The sequence below is a fragment of the Bubalus bubalis genome, chromosome 7 (assembly GCF_019923935.1).
Source record: "Bubalus bubalis isolate 160015118507 breed Murrah chromosome 7, NDDB_SH_1, whole genome shotgun sequence".
In the NCBI taxonomy this organism is placed as follows: Eukaryota; Metazoa; Chordata; class Mammalia; order Artiodactyla; family Bovidae; genus Bubalus; species Bubalus bubalis.
The window spans coordinates 56,867,405-56,888,283 of NC_059163.1; the positions used below are offsets into that span (position 1 = coordinate 56,867,405).

The 20,879-nt window shown below is 40.8% G+C and overlaps 1 protein-coding gene across 15 annotated transcripts in view; it reads right to left on the reverse strand.

Moving 5' to 3' along the window:
- The window catches only part of LIMCH1 (LIM and calponin homology domains 1), a 352,260-nt gene that overhangs the window by 87,604 nt on the left and 243,777 nt on the right, over positions 1–20,879 (reverse strand). For all 15 annotated transcript variants that reach the window (XM_025290118.3, XM_025290122.3, XM_025290121.3 and 12 more), the window contains 3 exons: positions 14,728–14,834; positions 9,233–9,263; positions 7,137–7,247 (listed from right to left, as the gene is read on the reverse strand). In XM_025290118.3, coding sequence (XP_025145903.3) covers positions 7,137–7,247; positions 9,233–9,263; positions 14,728–14,834 — 249 coding nt within the window. The remainder of the gene's footprint in view (positions 1–7,136; positions 7,248–9,232; positions 9,264–14,727; positions 14,835–20,879) is intronic.

The following is a 20,879-nucleotide window of genomic DNA, read 5'->3' on the forward strand; positions in this document are numbered from 1 at the left end:
CCGAGTGAGCGAGAGCGGAAGGGGAAGTGTGGAGAGGGGCACTGCAGCCGTGCAGCCGCCACAGTGAGGACCTGAACATGGCCTGGGTGAGTTCAGCTGACATGACCCTCTGGAGGAAGGCAGAAATTCCAGTTATGGAAATGAAGGTAGTTTACTTGTAGGTCAAAAGTTAACCAGGACTTGTACAAAAGCCAGGCCTGACTTTTAGCAGGAAAAGGAAGAACTCATGACTAACTGAAAATTATATATCTAAATTGGATACGGTTTTGCATTTAATTTCTTTGGAAATGCAAGTAATTATCTTGGATTATTTATCCACTGAGAACAGGCCAAATGGCTACTGTTATTGAACACTTACTCTGTGCTTGATGCTTTTTGTAGGCTCTATTATTCAATCTACACAACCTACTCCCCAGTGATGTGGTTGGGGTTGTCCCCATTTTATAGAAAAGAATCAGAGAGTTTGAGTAACTTGACTGAGGTCGCGCAGTAATCAGCCAAGCTGTGATTCTGACAAAGGACTCTGTCTCCAACTACCAAATGGCAAAAGCTGACGACAACATCTGATGAACTTCAGTAAGTGACACCTGTCATCATCGGCATCACCTCTTCCAACTGCTGTATACTTACTGCCTGCTTATGCCGGCATGCTAAATCGCTTCAGTCGTGTCTGACTCTCTGCAACCCTATAGACTACAGACCACCAGACTCCTCTGTCCATGGGGTTCTCCCAGCAAGAATACTGGAGTGGGTTGCCGTGCCCTTCTCCAGGGGATCTTCCCAACCTAGGGATGGAACCTGTGTCTCATGTCTCCTGCATTGGCAGGCAGGTCTTTACCACTAGTACCATCTGGGAAGACCCATGCTTACACTGGATGATGCTAACCTGGATAGTGCCCCTCACTAAATGCTGTTTATGCCTCGATTCCCAACCTATACCTGCTGCAAGAAACAGTTTAGAGCAGGTAAAAAGCATGGTCTTAGAAGCTCAGCTAACAGTTTAAATCCTGGCTCCACCCGTTGTCAGCTGTCTGACCTTGGGCTAGTTATTTGACCTTGGCCAATTTCAGTTTTCTCATCAGTAAAATGGAGCAAATAATATTTATCTCATAGGGTTGCTGGGAGGGTTAAATGTATTACTACATGGAAAGCATTCAGAAAAATGCCTGATGCTTAAGTACTCAAAAAATGTTAGCTATGCATTCATTTGGCATGTAAATGTCAATATATAAATCATACACAATTTATAAGTGCAGTTAAGGACATAATCTTATATAAACACTGATATTCTTCTATCTCCTTCTCCATTTATATCCCATAACTAGATGCCTTGGGCCCAATTTCCCATCAGGGAGGACAAACACTTAGGAAGCCCACATCTAGAAATGACACAAATTTTACAAGCTGCTTGGTACAGCATTACAAAACTGGATTTTCAAGAAAATAGTATCAGATTTTATTTTCTTGGGCTCCAAAATCACTGTGGGCAGTGACTGCAGCCATGAAATTTAAAAGACACTTGGTCTCTAGGAAAGCTAAGACAAACCTAGACAGTGTATTAAAAAAGGAGACATCACATTGCCGACCAGGGTCCGTATAGTCACAGCTCTGGTTTTTCCAGTAGTCATGTGTGGATGTGAGAGCTGGACCATACAGGAGGCTGAGTGCCGAAGAATTGATGCTTTCAAACTGTGGTGCTGGAGAAGACTCTTGAGAGTCCCTTGGACTGCAAGGAGATCAAACCAGTCAATCCTAAAGGAAATCACCCTGAATATTCATTGGAAGGACTGATGCTGAAGCTGAAGCTCCAATACATTGGCTACCTGATGCGTAGAGCCGACTCATTGGAAAAATTCTGATGCTGGGAAAGACTGAGGGCAGGAGGAGAAGGGGGCTACAGAGGATGAGATGGTTAGATAGCATCACTGACTCAATGGACATATTTTGAGCAAACTCTGGGAGATAGTGGAGGACAGAGAAGCCTGGCGTGCTGTAGTGCCTGGGATCACAAAGAGTTGGACATGACTTAGTGACTGAACAACAACAAATATCAGGAAACCTTTCCCAGATACCCAAATGTCTCCCCTACCCTACCCTACAAACCACAGGAGAAAAGAAAGGAAAAAAACCCAAAATTCAACATGCTTCTTGGAGCTTCAGCTGCTTTCTCACAGGTAGTTATGGGAAAGAAAAATAGAAAGGCCATTCTGTTCATGACTTCATAGAAAGCCAAGAGTAAAACCTTGGATCAAGTGAGAGCTGGAAGCTGAACGGCAGCTTGACAAATGTAAACCAGGCCACCTGCGGCCATCCTTGGCCATAGAAACCTCAGGGCGAAGCAAGAGATTGGAAACAAAGATGTGGATGTTAGCAGGATGAACAATTTTATTGGATTCCATCAAGTCACTCAAAGGCAAGCTTTGCAAGAAGGGTTAGAAGATATGAACAACACAAAGGCTTGCACAGTCTAAATGCTCCTTTCTTCACATCTATTATGTTGTCTATGCTTCCCATCTAGCTGCCCAGTAGCTGCCTCCTGTCTTCTGCAGAGAGCACTCCAAGGGGAAGGGATAAGACTTAAGGCTCTCCAGTGTGCTAACTGTCGGTTGTTCCAGTAAAAGTGTGTTAATGAATGGGGTGGGAACTACTAGCTTCCACAATATTTTTGGATTATTTCACTCATCTGTCCTCTTCTTATCCTCCTTAGTCAGAGATAATGAGAACCAGCTAGGGGTGGTGAATGACTTACGCTTTCTGAGAAACTCCAGACACCTCTGTTTTACTACTCACCATTTTCTGCTTCTTTTGATTTATAAGGCAGTTAAATTCTATTCTGGAGTGTTTTAGGTTCTACTTTTTCAGCCTGATGAGCTGTCTCCACCCACCATGCTCTGGTTGGGAAGTTATTCATTCCACAGATACTGACCAAGCATCTTCTATGTGCCAAGCACTGTCTCAGTTCTGGGGACACAATGTTATGCAAATTCGAGAAACACCCTGTCCATCTTGGGCCCTACACTCTAGCAGGGAAGAAAAAAAGCAAACAGAAACACCAATAAATGAAGACAAAGTTGGACTGTATGTATCATGAAAAAATAAAGCAGATTACGGGAAGAGAAGTTGATGATGGCTGTCATCTAGGGCGAGGTCTTATATTTGTTGGCTTATCCAGCTCCCCCCTCTATCCCCATGTTCTGCTAATACCCCTCACCATCTGAAACAGGAGTAGTTTGGGCCAATCATGGTATACCTTGCTCCTGGTCACACTGACTAGCTCAGAAATAGCACCCACACTGGGCCAGAGGACACCCCAGGAATTTTCAACCGGGGCCAGGGAGGAGAATTCCTTGCCTTTCTGGGCAAGGAGCTAGAAGCAGAGAATTCTGTTTTTGGCCATAGTCTCTGCTATGGCAGAATGTCTAACTATAGGAGGAAAGGATGAATTCAAAGACAGACAGGAAGAGATGAGAGAAAGAGAGAGAGAGAAAGAACCTAGAAAGTCAACATAGTTCCAGACCCTGAGATCTCTAGGGCCACCCTCATCCCCTCGGCTCTTCCTTTAATCTCACTATTCATAACTCCCGTTGGTTTAGCTTAGGCATCCCCTCCTTTGGAAGACCTCTGACATATCCAGGCCCAGTGAAAGGCCATTATCACCATGTCTTCAGAGACCTTTACTGTCTAACGCAATAGCAACCTACTATGAACACCTATGTGTTCAGACACTTATGTTAAGGGCTCCACATGTAATTAGTGCACTATAGAACAAGTTGTACCATAGTTAATCATTTTTTGCACATTTCTCCTACTAGAAAAAAATGAATACAAAATAAATTTCATGAATACAAATTAAATGAATATGAAATAAATTGCCTTTGTGAACAGAGAAGGCAATGGCATCCCATTCCAGTACTCTTGCCTGGAAAATCCCATGGATGGAGGAGCCTAGTAGGCTGCAGTCCTTGGGGTCACTAAGAGTCGGACACGACTGAGTGACTTCACTTTCACTTTTCACTTTCATGTACTGGAGAAGGAAATGGCAATGGCAACCCACTCCAGTGTTCTTGCCTGGAGAATCCCAGGGACGGTGGAGCATGGTGGGCTGCCGTCTATGGGGTCACACAGAGTCGGACACGACTGAAGCGACTTAGCAGCAGCAGCAGCCTTTGTGAAAGAAAAGCTTTAAATTTCAAATCTACTTCAGCTTGAGTATGTGCAGAAGAGATTCCAGTTGTCTCTAAGTATCTGTTTTCCAGTTCTCTTCCAGCGAAAATACCCACAATCTGCTTTTTATTTTTTAGTGGGAGGCAGGACATTGTAATGTTTTATTTATTGGCTGTGCTGGATCTTTGTTGCTGCGTGAGCTTTTCTCTAGTTGTGGTGAGCAGGGGCTACTCTCCAGTTGCAATGCACAGGCTTCTCATCGCAGCAGCTTCTCTTGTGTGGAGCATGGCTCTAGGGCATGCGGGCTTCAGTAGCCGTGACACCTAGGCTCAGTAGTTGTAGCTCCCAGGCTTCACAACACGTGGGATTTTCCCAGATCAGGGATCGAGCCCATGTCTTCTGCATTGGCAGGCAAATTCTTTACCCCTGAGCCACCAGCAAAGTCCACATGCAGTTTTTAGATGAAATAAAATCTACTTTTCTCAAGTCTTTCCTTGCAGCTAGCAATGGATATGTGACCAAGTTTAAGTCAACAGGATGTGAGCAGAAGTGTAGTGCATGACTTCCCAGAAGTGTCTTGAAAGTAAGGCACAGAGCTTTCTTCTTCTCATCCCTGATTTCTCTTGGTTAAGAGGAGGACGTGAAGGCTAAAGCTTGCATGGCTACCTTGGATCAAAAGGTTATGAGCTGAGGATCATGGAGTAAAAGGACAGTAGGCCCCAGCCAGTCACAGAACCTCCACACCAGTCCTGGACAGCTCATGTCCAGATCTTACTTATGGGAGTTTGACATAAGACTCTATTTAATCTAAGCCATTGGTAGAGTTTTCTGCATTTACCAGCCAAACTCTATCCTAATTGATAAAATGAGATAATACACAAAATGAGATAATAGACACTATTGTTGTTTAGTCGCTAAGTCATATTCAACTCTTTGAGACCCCATGGACTGCAGCACACCAGGTTTCCCTGTCCTTCGCTATCTCCCAGAGTTTTCTCAGACTCATGTCCATTGAGTCAGTGATGCTATCTAACTATCTCATCCTCTGTAGCCCCCTTCTCCTCCTGCCCTCAATTTTCCCAGCATCAGGATCTTTTCCAATGAGTCAGTTCTTCATATCAGGTGGCCAAAAGATTGGAGCTTCAGCTTCAGTATCAGTCATTCCAATGAATATTCAGAGTTGATTTCCTTTAGGACTGACTGGTTTGATCTTGTTGTCCACGGGACTCTGAAGAGTCTTCTCCAGCACCAAAGTCTGAAAGCATCAATTCTTCTGTGTCAGCCTTCTTTATGGTCCAACTCTCACATCCATACATGACTACTGGAGAAAACAATCTAATATTTCCAGTTATCAAATAGACCAGTGAAGTTCAGGTGAGTTACTCTCTAGTTTACACAGAGATATGGGAGCATCACAGCTGGTTTTTTTTAGTTGTTACGCTTTGTCCAGTGATACTAACTACTCCCTTGTGTCCTGTGACATCTATATTCATTAAAAAGGTAACAGCTGTTCACAAAGGCAGGTCCTTTCAAGGAAGTTGTTAATAACTAACTATCTCAAAAGAAATGGAAGTCAGGAGAGACTCTGCAGCTGCCGAGACCAATAGATGCTCGGATTTTTAAGGTGCCAGACTAGCAGTAAGAAATGTCAATAATGAGAAGAAATTATATTTCCAGAGAATCAAGCAGGGAAACTATGAGGCAGAGCTTTTAAATAGTTTAAAACAGATAATCCACCTATCATTATCCAAGTCCAAATTTAACAAAAAACAATAAACATTTAGATTTCACAAATCCAGACTAAAGCTTACCTTTGCACTTTGCCTAAGTAACTCTTTTGAGTGAGATGAAGATTAAAGGACAAATAAGAGTTAAGACTAAGAAACAATGTGTTTGAGCGGTGTGTTTATTTTTCAAGGAATTGAGCTTAAAGGACTTTGTTTATATGTGTTATGACCAATATGAAAGCTTTGTCCATTTAAACATTCATGAGCCAGCCTGTTTCTAGCCAAACACAAAGAACTGTCAGAACTATTTGCTTTAAGGAAAGAAGAATAAATTGTTAGAAAATTGCAGCAAATTCTTGCTTTCAGTATTAAAAGCAAAACTATAAAATACAGACTGTCTCTCACCAAGGTCTCATGAGTGCATTTAGTTTTCATGTTAGACGAAAGAGGAGGAAGGCCTTAGTTATCTCGGCTGCACTACAGGTCTTATCCAAAACCCATGGGTGCTACTGATTCCAATGAGTCTTAACCTACTCACTGAGGCTTGCTGGGTGGGGCTGCTCCCGGGTGATGCCATATCCTAGTACTTTGGGTGAATTCTTATTTACTGCTGCATCTTTAACAGGCACACATAGGCAGCCACACACAAAACACACTACTTTTTCTTGGACAAATCCCTACCTTAGGTCAGTCTTTCTCATAATTAAATACACAAAGCTCTCACTATTACAATGTTTTCCCAATTTTCAGGTCATTCAAACGCAATGGTTATAAGATATGCATCTTAGAAGAGTATGTTTCTAATTTTCCAGAGACCAAGGCAAGAACTTGGCCAACGTTACCTTACCCATACCAAGGCTCTGACAGGTAAGCAAAATGACCTTTAGGATCAAAGTGCAGAGCAAGTCTTCATTTTTGTATAATACTGTGTTGTTTCATTCAGGCATTATTTCCCCAAGAAAGCAGGCACTGAGCTCTTTGGCACCCAGAGTCATATACTGACAGACTGAATTTGCTCTTTGGGAATTCAAGTTGGATAGAGATAAGCCCTGCCATTCTCAGAAGGGAATAAAATTTCAGGTAGGTGTGGGGTATAGGGGGCAAAGCTGTCGTTGGTAAGACACATGACATCTTTGGCCTGTGCGATTTTATCATGAGGACCTGTAATGATCTTAAAAGCAAGCAAATGTGTTGTTTTCCCACCTTGTCTAAACCTCAAGGGATGAGGAAGAAAAGCCAAGTTACCTTTCTCATCTGAGCCAGCAAGCCTTCAAATTCCTTCAGGTTCAGCGTAGTCCCACTGTACGAGGCACAGCTGTTCGCCGCTTTGCCCAGCCAGTAAATGGTCACTAGTACCTGTGATACAGAACCATGCACAAGGAATTACTTTTCAACTAAGAAGTCAATAACGCTCCTTGAACAGGAAAGCAGGAAGAGAGAATGTGAAACACCAATTTACAAAAACCACCTTCCATGAGGTATCCATTCTAGGTAAAATTATTTTACTAGGAACCCAATGCTGCGTCAGTCAACACAAACATGATTCAGCAGTGAAAATAAGACCCTAGTTTTAGGAAGAATTTGGTTGTGAGAATGTGAGCAGGAAGGAAAAATAAATCTTCCAAAACTATTTTCATGTCATGAGGTTTCAAAACCAGAAAGCAAAAATTTTCAGAAACTCTGGAGTCTTTACCCAGACAAGCAATGAAACAGGTTGTCAATTCCTTTCAAGAGTGGTACTTTTAAAAGGCCCATAATTTCCACTTGCAGGCACAGAGGTTCTGCTAAGGCCATTAGCAAAAATTTTTCAAAGGAGTGAGAAAACATAATTAGTGGTTTCCAGAACAAGATCAACAAAATATATCTAATTAAAGTCAGAGGACAGCAATGTAATGAAGAATACATTCTGCAGAGACCTAGCTCTGGGGCATAGTTAGTTAGATTCCTATTAATCTGAGATGGGAAATTTTGGGCTGGGCAAGACTACTGCCAATTAGCAAGTGTTTGAATGTTTAAGAATGTCTATGAATATTCACTGGTCTGAAGCTTCAGTCCTAAGTTAATTCTGTCCTGTTTTTCCAAAGAAACTGTCCACAAAAGCGAATTCTCTTTACACTGATTTTCCCACAGAACCCCACAGGGGTCATCTGAAGATGAGCTCCATAAAGTTGAATGACCGGGATCTCAAGCCTATGGAAAAGCTAAGACTATGATTTTGTTTTCACATTTGGTCTTAATGCTCTAGCTAGGCTGGGAAGTATTTACTGTACCTCCCTCTATTTGCTAGGCCAGAAAATGCTTTGGACAGCATGATATATGTACAAGCTTCCAGATGGCAACAGGCCCAAAATATGGTTATGTGCATCATTGCTAAGATGTGATTTGGTTTTCTACCTCTGTGGGAAAATGTTAGTTTAAGAATCCTTCAAAACTTCCAGAAATTCTTTTTTAAATGATTACTTACAAATAAATTTCTGGAGTACAGACAATTACAGATGTCAGGACATGAACTAGGCCCATAAAATAACTCATGTGTGCTAAGGGTATGAGGCTCTCTTGAAAAGTGTAATAGGAGAACAAAAGATAGGACTGTGTTGTGTTTTAGATTATGGGGTTTCTGTTTAAAATTGTATGATGAAAAATGCACATAACCCTGGTTTTACAGAGGAAGAAAAAGGAGGTAAGAATGAGAATGTCAGTCAAATACAATAGCACGCTGGAAATTTTTTTAAAAGTGGAGGGTCACAGCTAATTTTAAAATTTTATAGACAGAAGATCATTTCGTACACTCTTCAATTTAAACTTAAAAGAGCACTAATGTACTTGCCCTTGGAAAATAAGATCTAACTAGAAAAAGATGATTTTGGAAGGTACTAATAAAAACCTCAAAAGATTAATAGCAAAAAAATACACAAAAGGTACAGGCCCACAACAGTCAACAGTATTTATATTATACTAATATTTTCCCAAAAACAACTTGCCCAACTGCTTAATTTAATAACCCCATCTGTGCTTACCCACAGCAAGGAAGTAATGTCAGTGCTCAGACAGATCATTCTGTGTTTAAGAAACCAAATTACAAATAGAGTGCAAGCTTTCATTTATTTCAGATGGAGCGCTTATCTAATTAAAGAGACATCCCCCCACCCAGAAAAAAACTACCATTTTTATTTCTATCACTGACATTAATTTTTCTATCAGAGGCACATATACTTGTTTTCTAAGAATGATTCTTTCTAGCTAGGCATTCGAGAGGCACTGAACTTATGAGGTAAAATTTATGCCCGAACCACCAATGTTAGAAGGAGAAAAGCTTTAGAAAGTGAAGCTAAAACACTTACATTTTTCAGCTTCCTACTATAGTCAAGACTCCTAATTAGGAAAAAGGAAAAGAAAATATGATCAGTTTCTTCACTGTGATCTTCATTTCAACATCTCTAAGATATATGTGAGAGCTAACAAATACAATGAAATCATCAGAATATATTATTTTTAAGGTCTACGATTAGTAATTTCAGGTACTAAATAAAATTACTTAGAAAACAAAATAAGGAAGGATAAGATGGGATTAAAATTCCATAGTACACCATGGAAAGATGAATGTTTTGTAACATCTGGAAAATGAAGAATTCCATTTAAAACTAGGACTGTTTATATTTGTATACTCAAAGCTGAACTGTTCAAGTAAAATTTTGCCTAGGTTATATATCACTGTCAAACTAAAATCTGACTACACTTCCAAAATCTTCTTTATACAAGTACTTTTAACAAAGGTCTAAAACTACTTAATTAAATAGACCTGAAAAATATATGTAGAAGAGGCAATACTATCCAAATATTTGTTCTTTTCTGCTATGGACATAAATTAGTGTTGGGAATTAGCCATTAGCAGGAAAATATGCATGCTATGTTCAAATACACACACACGCATTCTTAAATATACAGAAACATTTATTCTCAAACTATAAACAAAAAAGCTACTTGGTGGTACTTTCTAAATATTCATACAGTGAAATATAAGAATTTCTTCTAAATTATTCTAAGTTTTCTTTAGCATGTCAACAAATAAATACTAGGAAAACAAATGCTACATTTCTTTTTTCCACAGAACTTCAGTTGGGGGTTGGGGAGGGGGAATGTAATTCTATTGAAAAAACTAGTCAAGAATTTCTTCAGATATTTAGATCACGATTACCTAACTGCTGCATATTCTGACCCAAAGTACAGATTAATGAACAGATGCCCAATTTTAAGCCAACTGAGACTGGAAGGAACGGAAAACAACATAGTCCAGATCCAGGATATAAACCATCAACAGACACTCGCATTGCAAGAAGCAGTGGTCCAACCTGGATTGGATTAGGAGCATGTTTCCTATTCCCCCCATTAACAGAAGGGATGATATGTCATTAACTGCTTAGGTGTTTGCTAGGATTTTAAAAAACTGAACAACAACAACAAAACTAGATGAAAGCAAACAAAAATCTAGTAAAGACTTGAATTTTTGGTGAGAAACTTAAAAACAGGGAACATAAGACTTTTTCTGCACTGACAATAAACATTTTTTGACTAAAATTGTGACCCAGTTCTGAAAAAAAGTCACACTTGGCACACTCTAGGAGCTCACAAAACATTTGTTGAGTGACTCACACATAACAACCATGTGAAAACGCTTCTAAATTTTTCAGAGACATCCTTGGGAGCAACCCAAAGGCTTCCTCCTTTCCACCCAGTTGCTGCAGTTGTCTAGAATGATATTTGCTGCAAGCCCTTTTGGATTATGCTTTCATTTCTCACCAAGGTTGTCTGGCACCCATTACAGTTCACAAAATTACACGCCCAGTAATCATTTGCAGGTTCTCCCTCTTTCTTTCTTTCTCTACTCAAGTTATTTCTCAAAAAAAAAAAAAAAAAAGTAAGAAAAATTACCTACAAAGAAAGCTAAAGAGTACTTTGAAAAAGACAATTTGAAAAAGTATCAAAATTATCTATGTACATGTTGGCCAATTTACTTTTCTGTACGGCAGAAACTGACGCAGCAGTGTAAAGCAACTATACTCCAATTAAAAAAAAAAGCATCAGAATTTTCTTCTTGGGATCCACCCCTCTACCTATTGCTTTCAGTAGTAACTGGTGTCAACAGGGTGTTTTCCATCTCTGCTAATGTTTGGCTCAACTTTCAGAGGGGAAAGCAGAAAAATAAAGCAGTTTCTACTTTCATTTACCAGAGCTATGAAATCCACATGTGTTACAAATGTCCCCAGACAGTACTAAGTTAAACCAGCATCACTTACAGAAAAGTTGTGAAGCAGATAGTTCATTCCATGCCCCAATCCTCCTTAATGCTACAGAAGACTTTCTAAGTACCATAAATGAATTTATGGCATAATTTCAATATAAAGTTCTTTAGGTTCTAAATATTCATACAGTGAAATAAAAATTATTTCTCTATAATTATTCCCAATTCAACCTCCTATAACGCCTGTGGACAACTCCTCACACCACACTCATCCTTGCTCATTACCCTTCTACCACACTGGCTGGCCACTCTTCTTTCTCTTTCTAGACATCAAGTTTGCTTTTCTTCCCTAGCCTTTCTACCTACCCTTCCTCTGCCCTGAATACCCTAAAGATCTTTGCATGGCTGGCTCTTGCTTTCCTTTCATGCCTCAGTCCTCAGCTGAAATGCTACCCCTTCAGAGAGACTATTCTTGACACCCTCTCTTTTTTATTACCCCTCAGTTTTGTTGAGCTATAATTGATATAAAACATTATATGTTTAAGATATGCAACACAATGATTTGATATATATATACTGTAATTGGCACTATCTTTTACATCATTTATTTTATTACTATTTAATTTTCTCCTCAGCACTTATCACTTCCTGCAGTATTTAAAAATCTGCTTATTTACTTCTCATTTCTTGACACAGGGTATATAAATTCCATGTGAACAGAAGGCCTATTATCTAGTGACCAGAAAGGATCAGACACATAGTAGCTGCTCAGTAAATCTGTTGAATGAATGAAAAATATCAGTCATAGGGAAAAGCGATGGGCAAGTGTTTCTTAACAAAAATAATAACTTCAAGTGAAGGAAAAACTTAAAAGGGAAGAAAATAAAAAGAAATAAAAAATGGGAGATAAATGGAAAGATATGATAAAGAAGGGAAGGGAGGCACTGGGAAGAGAAGGAGATGGAGAAAAGAAGCAAAAGCAAGATAAAGGACAGAGGAAAGAACAGGAGAAGGGGAAGATGGCCTAGTAACTGAGACGTGATTGTGTGCCATTGGTCTAAGTGACTTTTTTTCCCTTTGGATTGCTTTCTGTGTCTTTGAATTAAAGTCTCTTTAGAAGTTGGTTGAACCATCTTCCCAGATCTGCACTGAGCAAGCTTTAGCTAGATTCATACCTGTAAGAATATTCTGTCCGATTCCATTTTACATATGAAGACACAGAGCCCTACTGAAGCAAAGGCTCTTGCCTTGGATTATAGACCTAACAGGTAGCATATGTAGAGGCAGACCCTGGGTTTCCTGATGCCCAGGGTTTTACAGAAAAGCAATAAAGGTGATATGAGTTCTAAATTTCTAAAACTAATCAGTCTCAGAGTTCTCCTGGTTTAGTAACATACTGGTTTAGAGTGACTTAAAAAAAAAAAAATGCATGCAGCTGCCAACATTGTTAAGTGAACTTTCCTTCACCCTCTAAGCAATGTGTGTGTGACTAATGATTACCTACCATGCCACATAATTACTATTGTTTCTGGTCACTTGCCACCCAGGTGAAACTACAAATATGAGATGAGGCAGAACCTGAAACAATTTCCTAAGCTGACTAATGATTTATACAGGCTGGATTTAGGTGCAGAACAAATGGAGCATGTGAGCACTAAAATGAGGTTTATGGTGCTCTCCATATTCAAATATCATAACTTTTATCCTGTTATTTTTGCCCCTAACTAAAGTTTTTCCATGAGAAATATTAAAGAGAGGTCAAAAGGTACAAACCTCTAGTTATAAAATAAATAAATAATGGGGTTGTAATGTACAGCATGACAACTATAGCTAATAAAACAATATTGCTTATTTGAAAGTTGCTAAGAGAGAAGATCTTAGAAGTACACATTGTGAGAAAAATACACTTTATATAGTGATAGATGTTAACTAGACTTACTGTGGTAAACATTTTGCAATATACACAAATACTGAATCACTGTGTTGTACATATGAAACTAATATCATAGTGTATGTCAATTATGTCCAACTCTGTGTGACCCTATGGACTGTAGCCTGCCAGGCTCCTCTGTCCATGGAATTTTCCAGGTAAGAATACTGAAGTGGGTTGCCATTTCCTTCTCCAGGGGATCGACTATGGTCCTGGAGGAGACTCTTGAGAGTCCCTTGCACAGCAAGGAGATCAAACCAGTCTATCCTAAAGGAAATCAACCCTGAATATTCATTGGAAGGACTGATGCTGAAGCTGAAGCTGCAATACTTTGGCCACCTGATGCGGAGAGCTGACTCATTGGAAAAGACACTGATGCTGGGAAAGATTGAGGGCAGGAGGAGAAGGGGGCAACAGAGGATGAGACGGTTAGATGGCATCACCAACTCCATGGACATGAGGTTGAGTAAACTCTGGGAGATAATTAAGGACTGGGAAGCCTGGGGTGCTGCAGTCCATGGGGTTGCAAAGTGTCAGATATGACTGAGTGACTGAACAACAACAACAAATGTCAATTATATGTAAAAAGAAGGCACACTGATAGCAGAGAAGTGATTTTTATATAGTCAGTCATGGATGACTCTCCCTTATTCCCAGTCATAAATCATAAACTCCAATTTGATTTCATTTAGTAGTTTCCATGTTTTCCCCCATCATTAAAAAAAAAAAAAGCCAGTATTAGCAGGCAAACACCAAAAAATTTACAGTTCTGAATTTTGGTGTCTCTCTTTCTTCTGCCCTTCTATGATAAAATGACCCAAAAGGAATCAAAAGGAGAAGTACATCCAACCCAAAGATGCTATGTATGTAACTAAGCTTATTATTAAAGCATATTAATGCCAAACACTGTTTGACTAACTTGGAAAATGTTTTATATGAATTTGGTAGAGTCTGAAGAACTTTTAAACTACAGGAAAGTTACCTCCACCAATCTCAAAAGGACTCTTCATCTCATTACTCTGCTCACAGCTATTTCTTTACAGAGAAGCACACTTGCCTTTTCTTTTACTAAAACATTCTTTCCCAAGAATTCTTTGGCCCCAAACATGGCTCACTGAGTAGATACAGTCAACAACAGTCAAATGGCCAATGATCCATCTTCAGAGAACTTAATCACTGACACATATGAGAAAACAGTTACAAATGTAAATGGAGAAGAGATTTTTCCATAATCTATTGCCTTCTTTGCATAATAAACAGAGTTCAGAACTGTTTAGGAGTTTGCAGTCTTCCAAGAGCCTATTCATATGCCCAACTGGAGCCAATAAAAGCTTTTTGTCTAACCCAAATAGATTTTGTCTAACCCAAATAGACTTCTCCCTTGCCTCTCCCTCTGTTATGTTTCACCTAAAAGTTTTCCTCCTTGTCTCTAAAATTCTAACTCTATATGTATGATTTTTGCATTTCAAAAAATTATGTTTGATCAGAATGAAAGTTATGCACAAGGGAAGGCCAATGTGGCTTGTTCTGAAAGCTGGATTTTCACCACATTTCTAATTTATTAGGCATGCCCAATTCTCTGCTTCTTAGACCTTACAACATCATCGCAAAACTGCAAATCAAACTATAAATGGGTTTCCCTTGAACATAAATCGTGCATGACTTACTTGACTGTTACTCTGTTGGACGTATCCTGTAGGTCACTCGGGTCAAAAAGTTGAGATTCTTTAAGGCCGAGCTCTTTACAACCTCTCAAGAATAATATGATATTGTCCTGGAAGAAAGAAAAGAAATCTAAGTCTACATTATTTAATATTATTTCATGAACCAACCTTTCCTCTTTAATAGTCCAAATCACTGGAGAGAAGACAATCATTAGGGCAGTCAGAGTCAGATGTGAGTCATGGCTTGTTATATAATAAAATCATACTTTGTTAGGAAATCCCAGAGTAAACAAAAACTTCAAACTTTTGAACCCACAGCTATATCAAATTCATTTTTCTTCCCTTTACCTTTCACATTGGTGTAAAACTTTAAGTTAAATGCCACTGAAAAATAAAACTTAGGACTTCCCTGGTGGTCCAGTAGTTAAGAATCTACCTGCCAATACAAGGAACAAGGATTTGATCCCTGATCTGGGGAGATTCCACATCCTAAGAGGTAACTACTAAGCCTTCACTTTTATGCCTGTGTTCTGCAACAAGAGAGTATCCCTTGCTTGCCACAATTAGAGAAAGCCTGCTTGCAGTGCCAAAGACCCAACACCGCCAAAAATAAATAAATACATAAATTTTTTTTTTTTAAGAAAAGTGTAACTTAGTGATTTGAGGGGAGTAGTCCCAGGTGATGGTGATAAAGAACCTGCCTGCCAATGCAGGAGACACAGGAGACTGGTTTGATCTCAAGGTCAGCAAGATTCCCTGGAGGAGGGCATGGCAATCCACTCCAGTATTCTTGCCCGGAGAATCCCATGGACAGAGGAGCCTGGTGGGCTACAGTCCACAGGGTCACAAAGAGTTGGACACGACTGAGGCAACTTAATACACAGTACTTCTATTGCTTCAAAGTTTTGTCCATGTCTTATTGCCTAGAATCTGGCTCAACATTTTTTAAAAAAAATAGGTTTTACTACCTAAGAGTCATCTTTGAGTTTTTCTTTCTAACTGATCTTCAAAAAGTACATCCTTCATCAGTGGGTTTTGATCAATAATACCTCTTTGTGGACTGTAAACTGAATTAAATTGGTGGGGGGAATCTAGACTTAACTGGCAGGGGAAAAAGAGGGGGCAAGGAAATCTTTTGGAAATAATATTAAAGACTTTCCTCATGGTGATGCTTTTGTCTATCAGGTACAAGTTGACTTTGGCCCGGCAGAGTAGCAGACACATGCAACAGCTGAGAAAGGCTCTGGTCATCATCTGTTCGGAGTCATTAAGAATGAACAAATGGCTCTGGAAGGGATGGCAAATTGTGAGTCATCCTTTAGGAACTCTAGGACATTAGCTGCAGATTCATCAGTTATGTCTTCGTAAAAGACTTTGTAAAACACGAGCTAACTGGTTCCATCAGGTAGTTCAAACTTCAGGAAAGGAATGATGAAGACTGGTCCCAGGAGCTGGATCAACGTGAAGTGAGAGTGAAATTTGCTCAGTCATGTCCAACACTTTGTGACCCCATGGACTATACAGTCCATGGAATTCTCCAGACCAGAATACTGGAGTGGGTAGCTGTTCCCTTTTCCAGGGAATCTTCCTAACCCAGGGACTGAACCCAGGTCTCCCACATTGCAGGTGGATTCTTTACTGGCTGAGTCACCAGGGAAGCAAATGCTATCTAAATGCTCTAAGACAGATGCTACAAAAATCTGAAGTCATGGTGGTGGTAAATAAATCATATATTCGAAGTGCAATTTAACACAGTGAACAAAAATCATTGTATTTCCCAATGACCAGTGTGTAGGCAGGATTCTGCTAATAAGACAGCCCCCAAGAATCTCACCCCCTGGGGGACACACTCGATACAATCTCCTCCCCTTGGCTGCCAGTGCAGCCTGTGCATATGGTAGAGTACCACTTTGTGATTATGTCATTAACCACTTGGCTATGAGTTGATCAAAAGAAAGATGGCCTGATTGTGCCTGACCTAATCATGGGAGCTTTACAAAGAAGGTGAAGTCAGAGTTCCGGCTGCCCATAGGTTCTATAGCTGCAAGGAGATGCATTCTGTCAACAACCACATGAGCTAGGAAGAGGCCTGGAAGAAGCTCAGCTTGGACTTCAGCCCCTGCCAACACCTCAGTTTCAGCACTGTGAGACCCTGAGCAAAGAATTTAGTCACACCATGTCAATATTCTGATTATAGAAACTAAGACAGTCAGTGGATATTGACTGAAGATGCTAAGTTTATAGTAATTTTTATGCAGCAATAAAAATTAATACATCTAGGCTCAAAATAACAAGAGCAATAGCAATAAATTGCTAACCTTTATATAGCCTTTACTAAATGCCAAGCATACTTTCAAGAACTTTACATATGTTAACTCATTTAATTCCTGCACAACCTTATGAGGTAAGTATGATGATCATCCTCATTTATAGATAAGCAGTGTGAGGCATGGAACAATTAAGCATCATTAAGGCTTCCCTAATAGTTCAGTTGATAAAGAATCTGCCTGCAATGCAGGAGACCCTCGTTCAATTCTTGGGTCAGGAAGATCCCCTGGAGAAGGGATAGGCTACCCACCCCAGTACTCTTGGGCTTCCCTTGTGGCTCTGCTGGTAAAGAACTGGCCCACAATGTAGGAGACCTGTGTTCGACCCCTGGGTTGGGAAGATCCCCTGGAGAAGGGAAAGGCTACCCGCTCCAGTATTCTGGCCTGGAGAATTCCATAGACTGTATAGACCATGGGGTTGCAAAGAGTCAGACATGACCAGTGACGTTCACTTCACTCCAACCGGTGAGTGGTGAAGGAATGAAGGATGCACAGCCAGGAAAGAATGGAGGTGCAAAAAAACATGGCAGACATGAGGAAATCAAGCATCAAATCTGAGGCTGGTACCAAAGGAAGAGGAGGCTTTGGAGTCAGGGGCTGATCAAAGGGGCCCTTGAAGGCCATAGAGGGCAGAGGGGTGGTAATGTGAGAAGTAAATGCCCAGGTCTGCAGCAGAAGTAGATTGTTGGGGGTAGGCCTCAGGGAGGAGGTGTACAAAGGACTTAAGAGGAACAAGGCAGGAGACAGGGAAACCAACGAGGAGATACTCCAATCTCACTTCCCCCCAGCGGAGTCTGGCCCACCCCAGTATGTTGTCCTTCCTGTGTCTCTGGATTTTTTTCAGTGGGTAAGAAGTACCATCATTCATAAGATCTGTGTCATGTACAAGACATATTGTAGACTGACAGTGAACTGGTTATAGTCTGAAGTTATCCATACCCTTCACAGTCTCTTCCCCAATCACTTTACATGTTTTAAAATCATCCAATTTCTCTTTGGAGTTTTTCTATTTTGCTTCCAGAGGTTTGTAGATGTTCAGGTGAGTCTTTTGCAGGGCATGCAACAATCTTTCTGGCCTATGAGCTCCGAGGGCTTCTAACCCAGAGGAAATTAAAGGATGGGTCTCAGAACTCTCTAGGAATCATCTGGGACCCCAATAATAGGAACAGACCAGTGACCCCCACGTGGTCCCATCAGCGGCGCGTGACTGTGGCACATGAGATTTTCAAGGAAGGCGTGAAAGTGTTCTTCCCACGTGCTCTACCAGAAGTGCCCCTGAGCACCACTCGATCTTCAGTACACAGACTGCAAACACAGAAGCGCTGTGTTGCCAGTCGGGCTGAACATTTTGGGCTGTGAGATTTAAATAACGGCAGGTCTCCTTCCAGTTTCGTGCTGCAACCTGATGATGCTGGAGGGGAGCCAGACCCCAGTCAGGAGAAAAGCCAGAAGGAAGAGCCCCCTCAGCCAAGAGCTAACAAGGGCAGCGACCAGAGCGGACAGGGAGGGCTGTGCCTTTAATTACTTAAAATGCATCCCGCAAATTCCCATCTGCCTTGCTCTTCACGCTGAGTTTTTTCCACATTTACAACTCCAAGCAAAGCTAACAACCTAGTGTCTTAGCTTCTAAAGCCAAGCAACACAACTGTGTCTCAATCCTGGGAAAGACGTGGAGACACTGATTTACCGCAATGACTATTCTATTTAGCTCTTACTAGTATAGTATTGCAAACTCATTAGTTCTTAGGCTTCAAAAGAAATTTTGAAAAATCTCTTCAAAAATGTCAATGTCATGATAAAAAAAAATTGGAGACTGAAGAGACATGATGACCAAATGTATCATATGACCTCTGATTGGATCTTAGATCCAGAAAGGAAAAGTATAATAAATACTATAAAAGTTGAATTTAAAGGTGGACTGTTGTTGGATAAGATTATTGGATGAATGTTAATTTTCTTAGGCATGACGATGATGGTGTTATGGTTATATGGAAGAATACCTTTATTTTTAGGCAAACATATGGATTTTTCAAGGATAAGTTATCATGTCTATAACATAATTTCAAATGGTTCAAGCAAATAAAATGTGTGTGTGTGCATGCATGGGCTTCCCCAGTGATTTGGTGGTATAGAATCTGCCTGCAATGCAGGAGCCTCAGGAGATGCAGGTTCAATCCCTGTTTGGGAAGATGCCCTGGAGGAGGGCACGGCAATCCGCTCCAGTATTCTTGCCTGGAGAATCCCATGGACAGGAAGAGCCTGGCAGGTTCTAGTCCATAGGGTTGCACAGAGTCGGACACAGTTGAAGTGACTTAGGATGCACACACGTGTATGGATAGGAGAGATGGAAATAGATAGGGAGAGAGAGGATGCTATCTGTCAATTATAGAGAACGAGATAAAGCAAGTATGGCAAAAAACTAATAATTGGCAAATACAGATCTCAAAACTTGGCCATTTTTTTTTTCTTACGCCTGGTGGGCTACAGTCCAAAGGGTGGCAAAGATGTAAATGTGGCATTGTGGGCATATGGTGGTCTCTGTCAAAATGACTTAACTCTACCTTGTGTGCATGATTAGTTGCTCACTAATGTCTGACTCTTTGTGACCCCATGGACTGTAGCCTTCCAGGCTCCTCTGTCCATGGGATTTTCCAGGCAAGAATACTGGAGTGGGCTGCCATTTCTTTCTCCAGGGGATCTTCCTGACTCAGGGATCAAAACTTCATCTCCTGTGTCTCTGGCATTGCAAGCAGATTCTTTATCTGCTGAGCCATCGATGAAGCCCCAACTCTGTCACTGTAGCCAGACAAATACACAAACGAGTGGAAGTATCAGCCTCCCCACACACTTCACTTACACAAGCAGGCCTCGGGCTGGATTTGGCCCACAGGCTGTAGTCCACTGGCCTTCTTCTAGGTAACCAGTATTCCAGTACCGATTATGCCATCTATACATTTGAAAACTTTCCCAAAAAGTTTAGAGAAAAGGTTTTTAAATGTATAGAAATGTATTCAACTCCATAGGGTTGTGAGTTCACTGGCAAAACCAGTTTCCTATAACTGAAGGGAAAAATAACAGTTGCCTCGGAGACAACTCTTGCAAAGTCTCTGAGGTAAAGGCTCCAGCGCTACTGATGGAAAGTTTTCTATTTCTGGCTAATGGGAAAGTGCAGTAACATGAGTCTCAATTCAACACAGATGCGGAACATAAAGTTCCTGAAAGAGGCCATTTTGTGCTCAACCAATAGTAATGTATAAGTTTATACCTCTGTTTACCTAAGGACTATGCATTCACTCCTGGTTCTTGGCCCGGGGGTTTCCCATGTCACTAATCTGTGGGCCTGGGTTGAGGCCTGAGCTTTCAGCCCTCCCCAGGGCCTCTTCTGAGGAAACCCTGATGCTACTCTCCCTTCCCTTCTTGCTCCAAAGTCAAGATGAAGGAAGGCCAGGATGGTCTCCACCTCCAGAGTTTCCCCAGCATACAGTAGGTACTTCCCCTGGTGACTCAGAGGGTAAAGTGCCTGCCTACAATGCCGGAGACCCGAGCTCAATCCCTGGGTCAGGAAGATCCCCTGGAGAAGGAAATGGCAACCCACTCCAGTACTCTTGCCTGGAAAATCCCATGGACGGAGGAGCCTGGTAGGCTACAGTCCACGGGGTCACAAAGAGTCAGACACGACTGAGCAACTTCACGTCACTAAATATTTAAAACAAATTAAGCACTACATTCTAGGTACTTAGAAGAATAAAAAAAACAAACCTACAAAATTCTGGTAGATGAGATGAGAAGGACTTAGAAGTATCTTATCTTCAGGATTAATTTTCATGA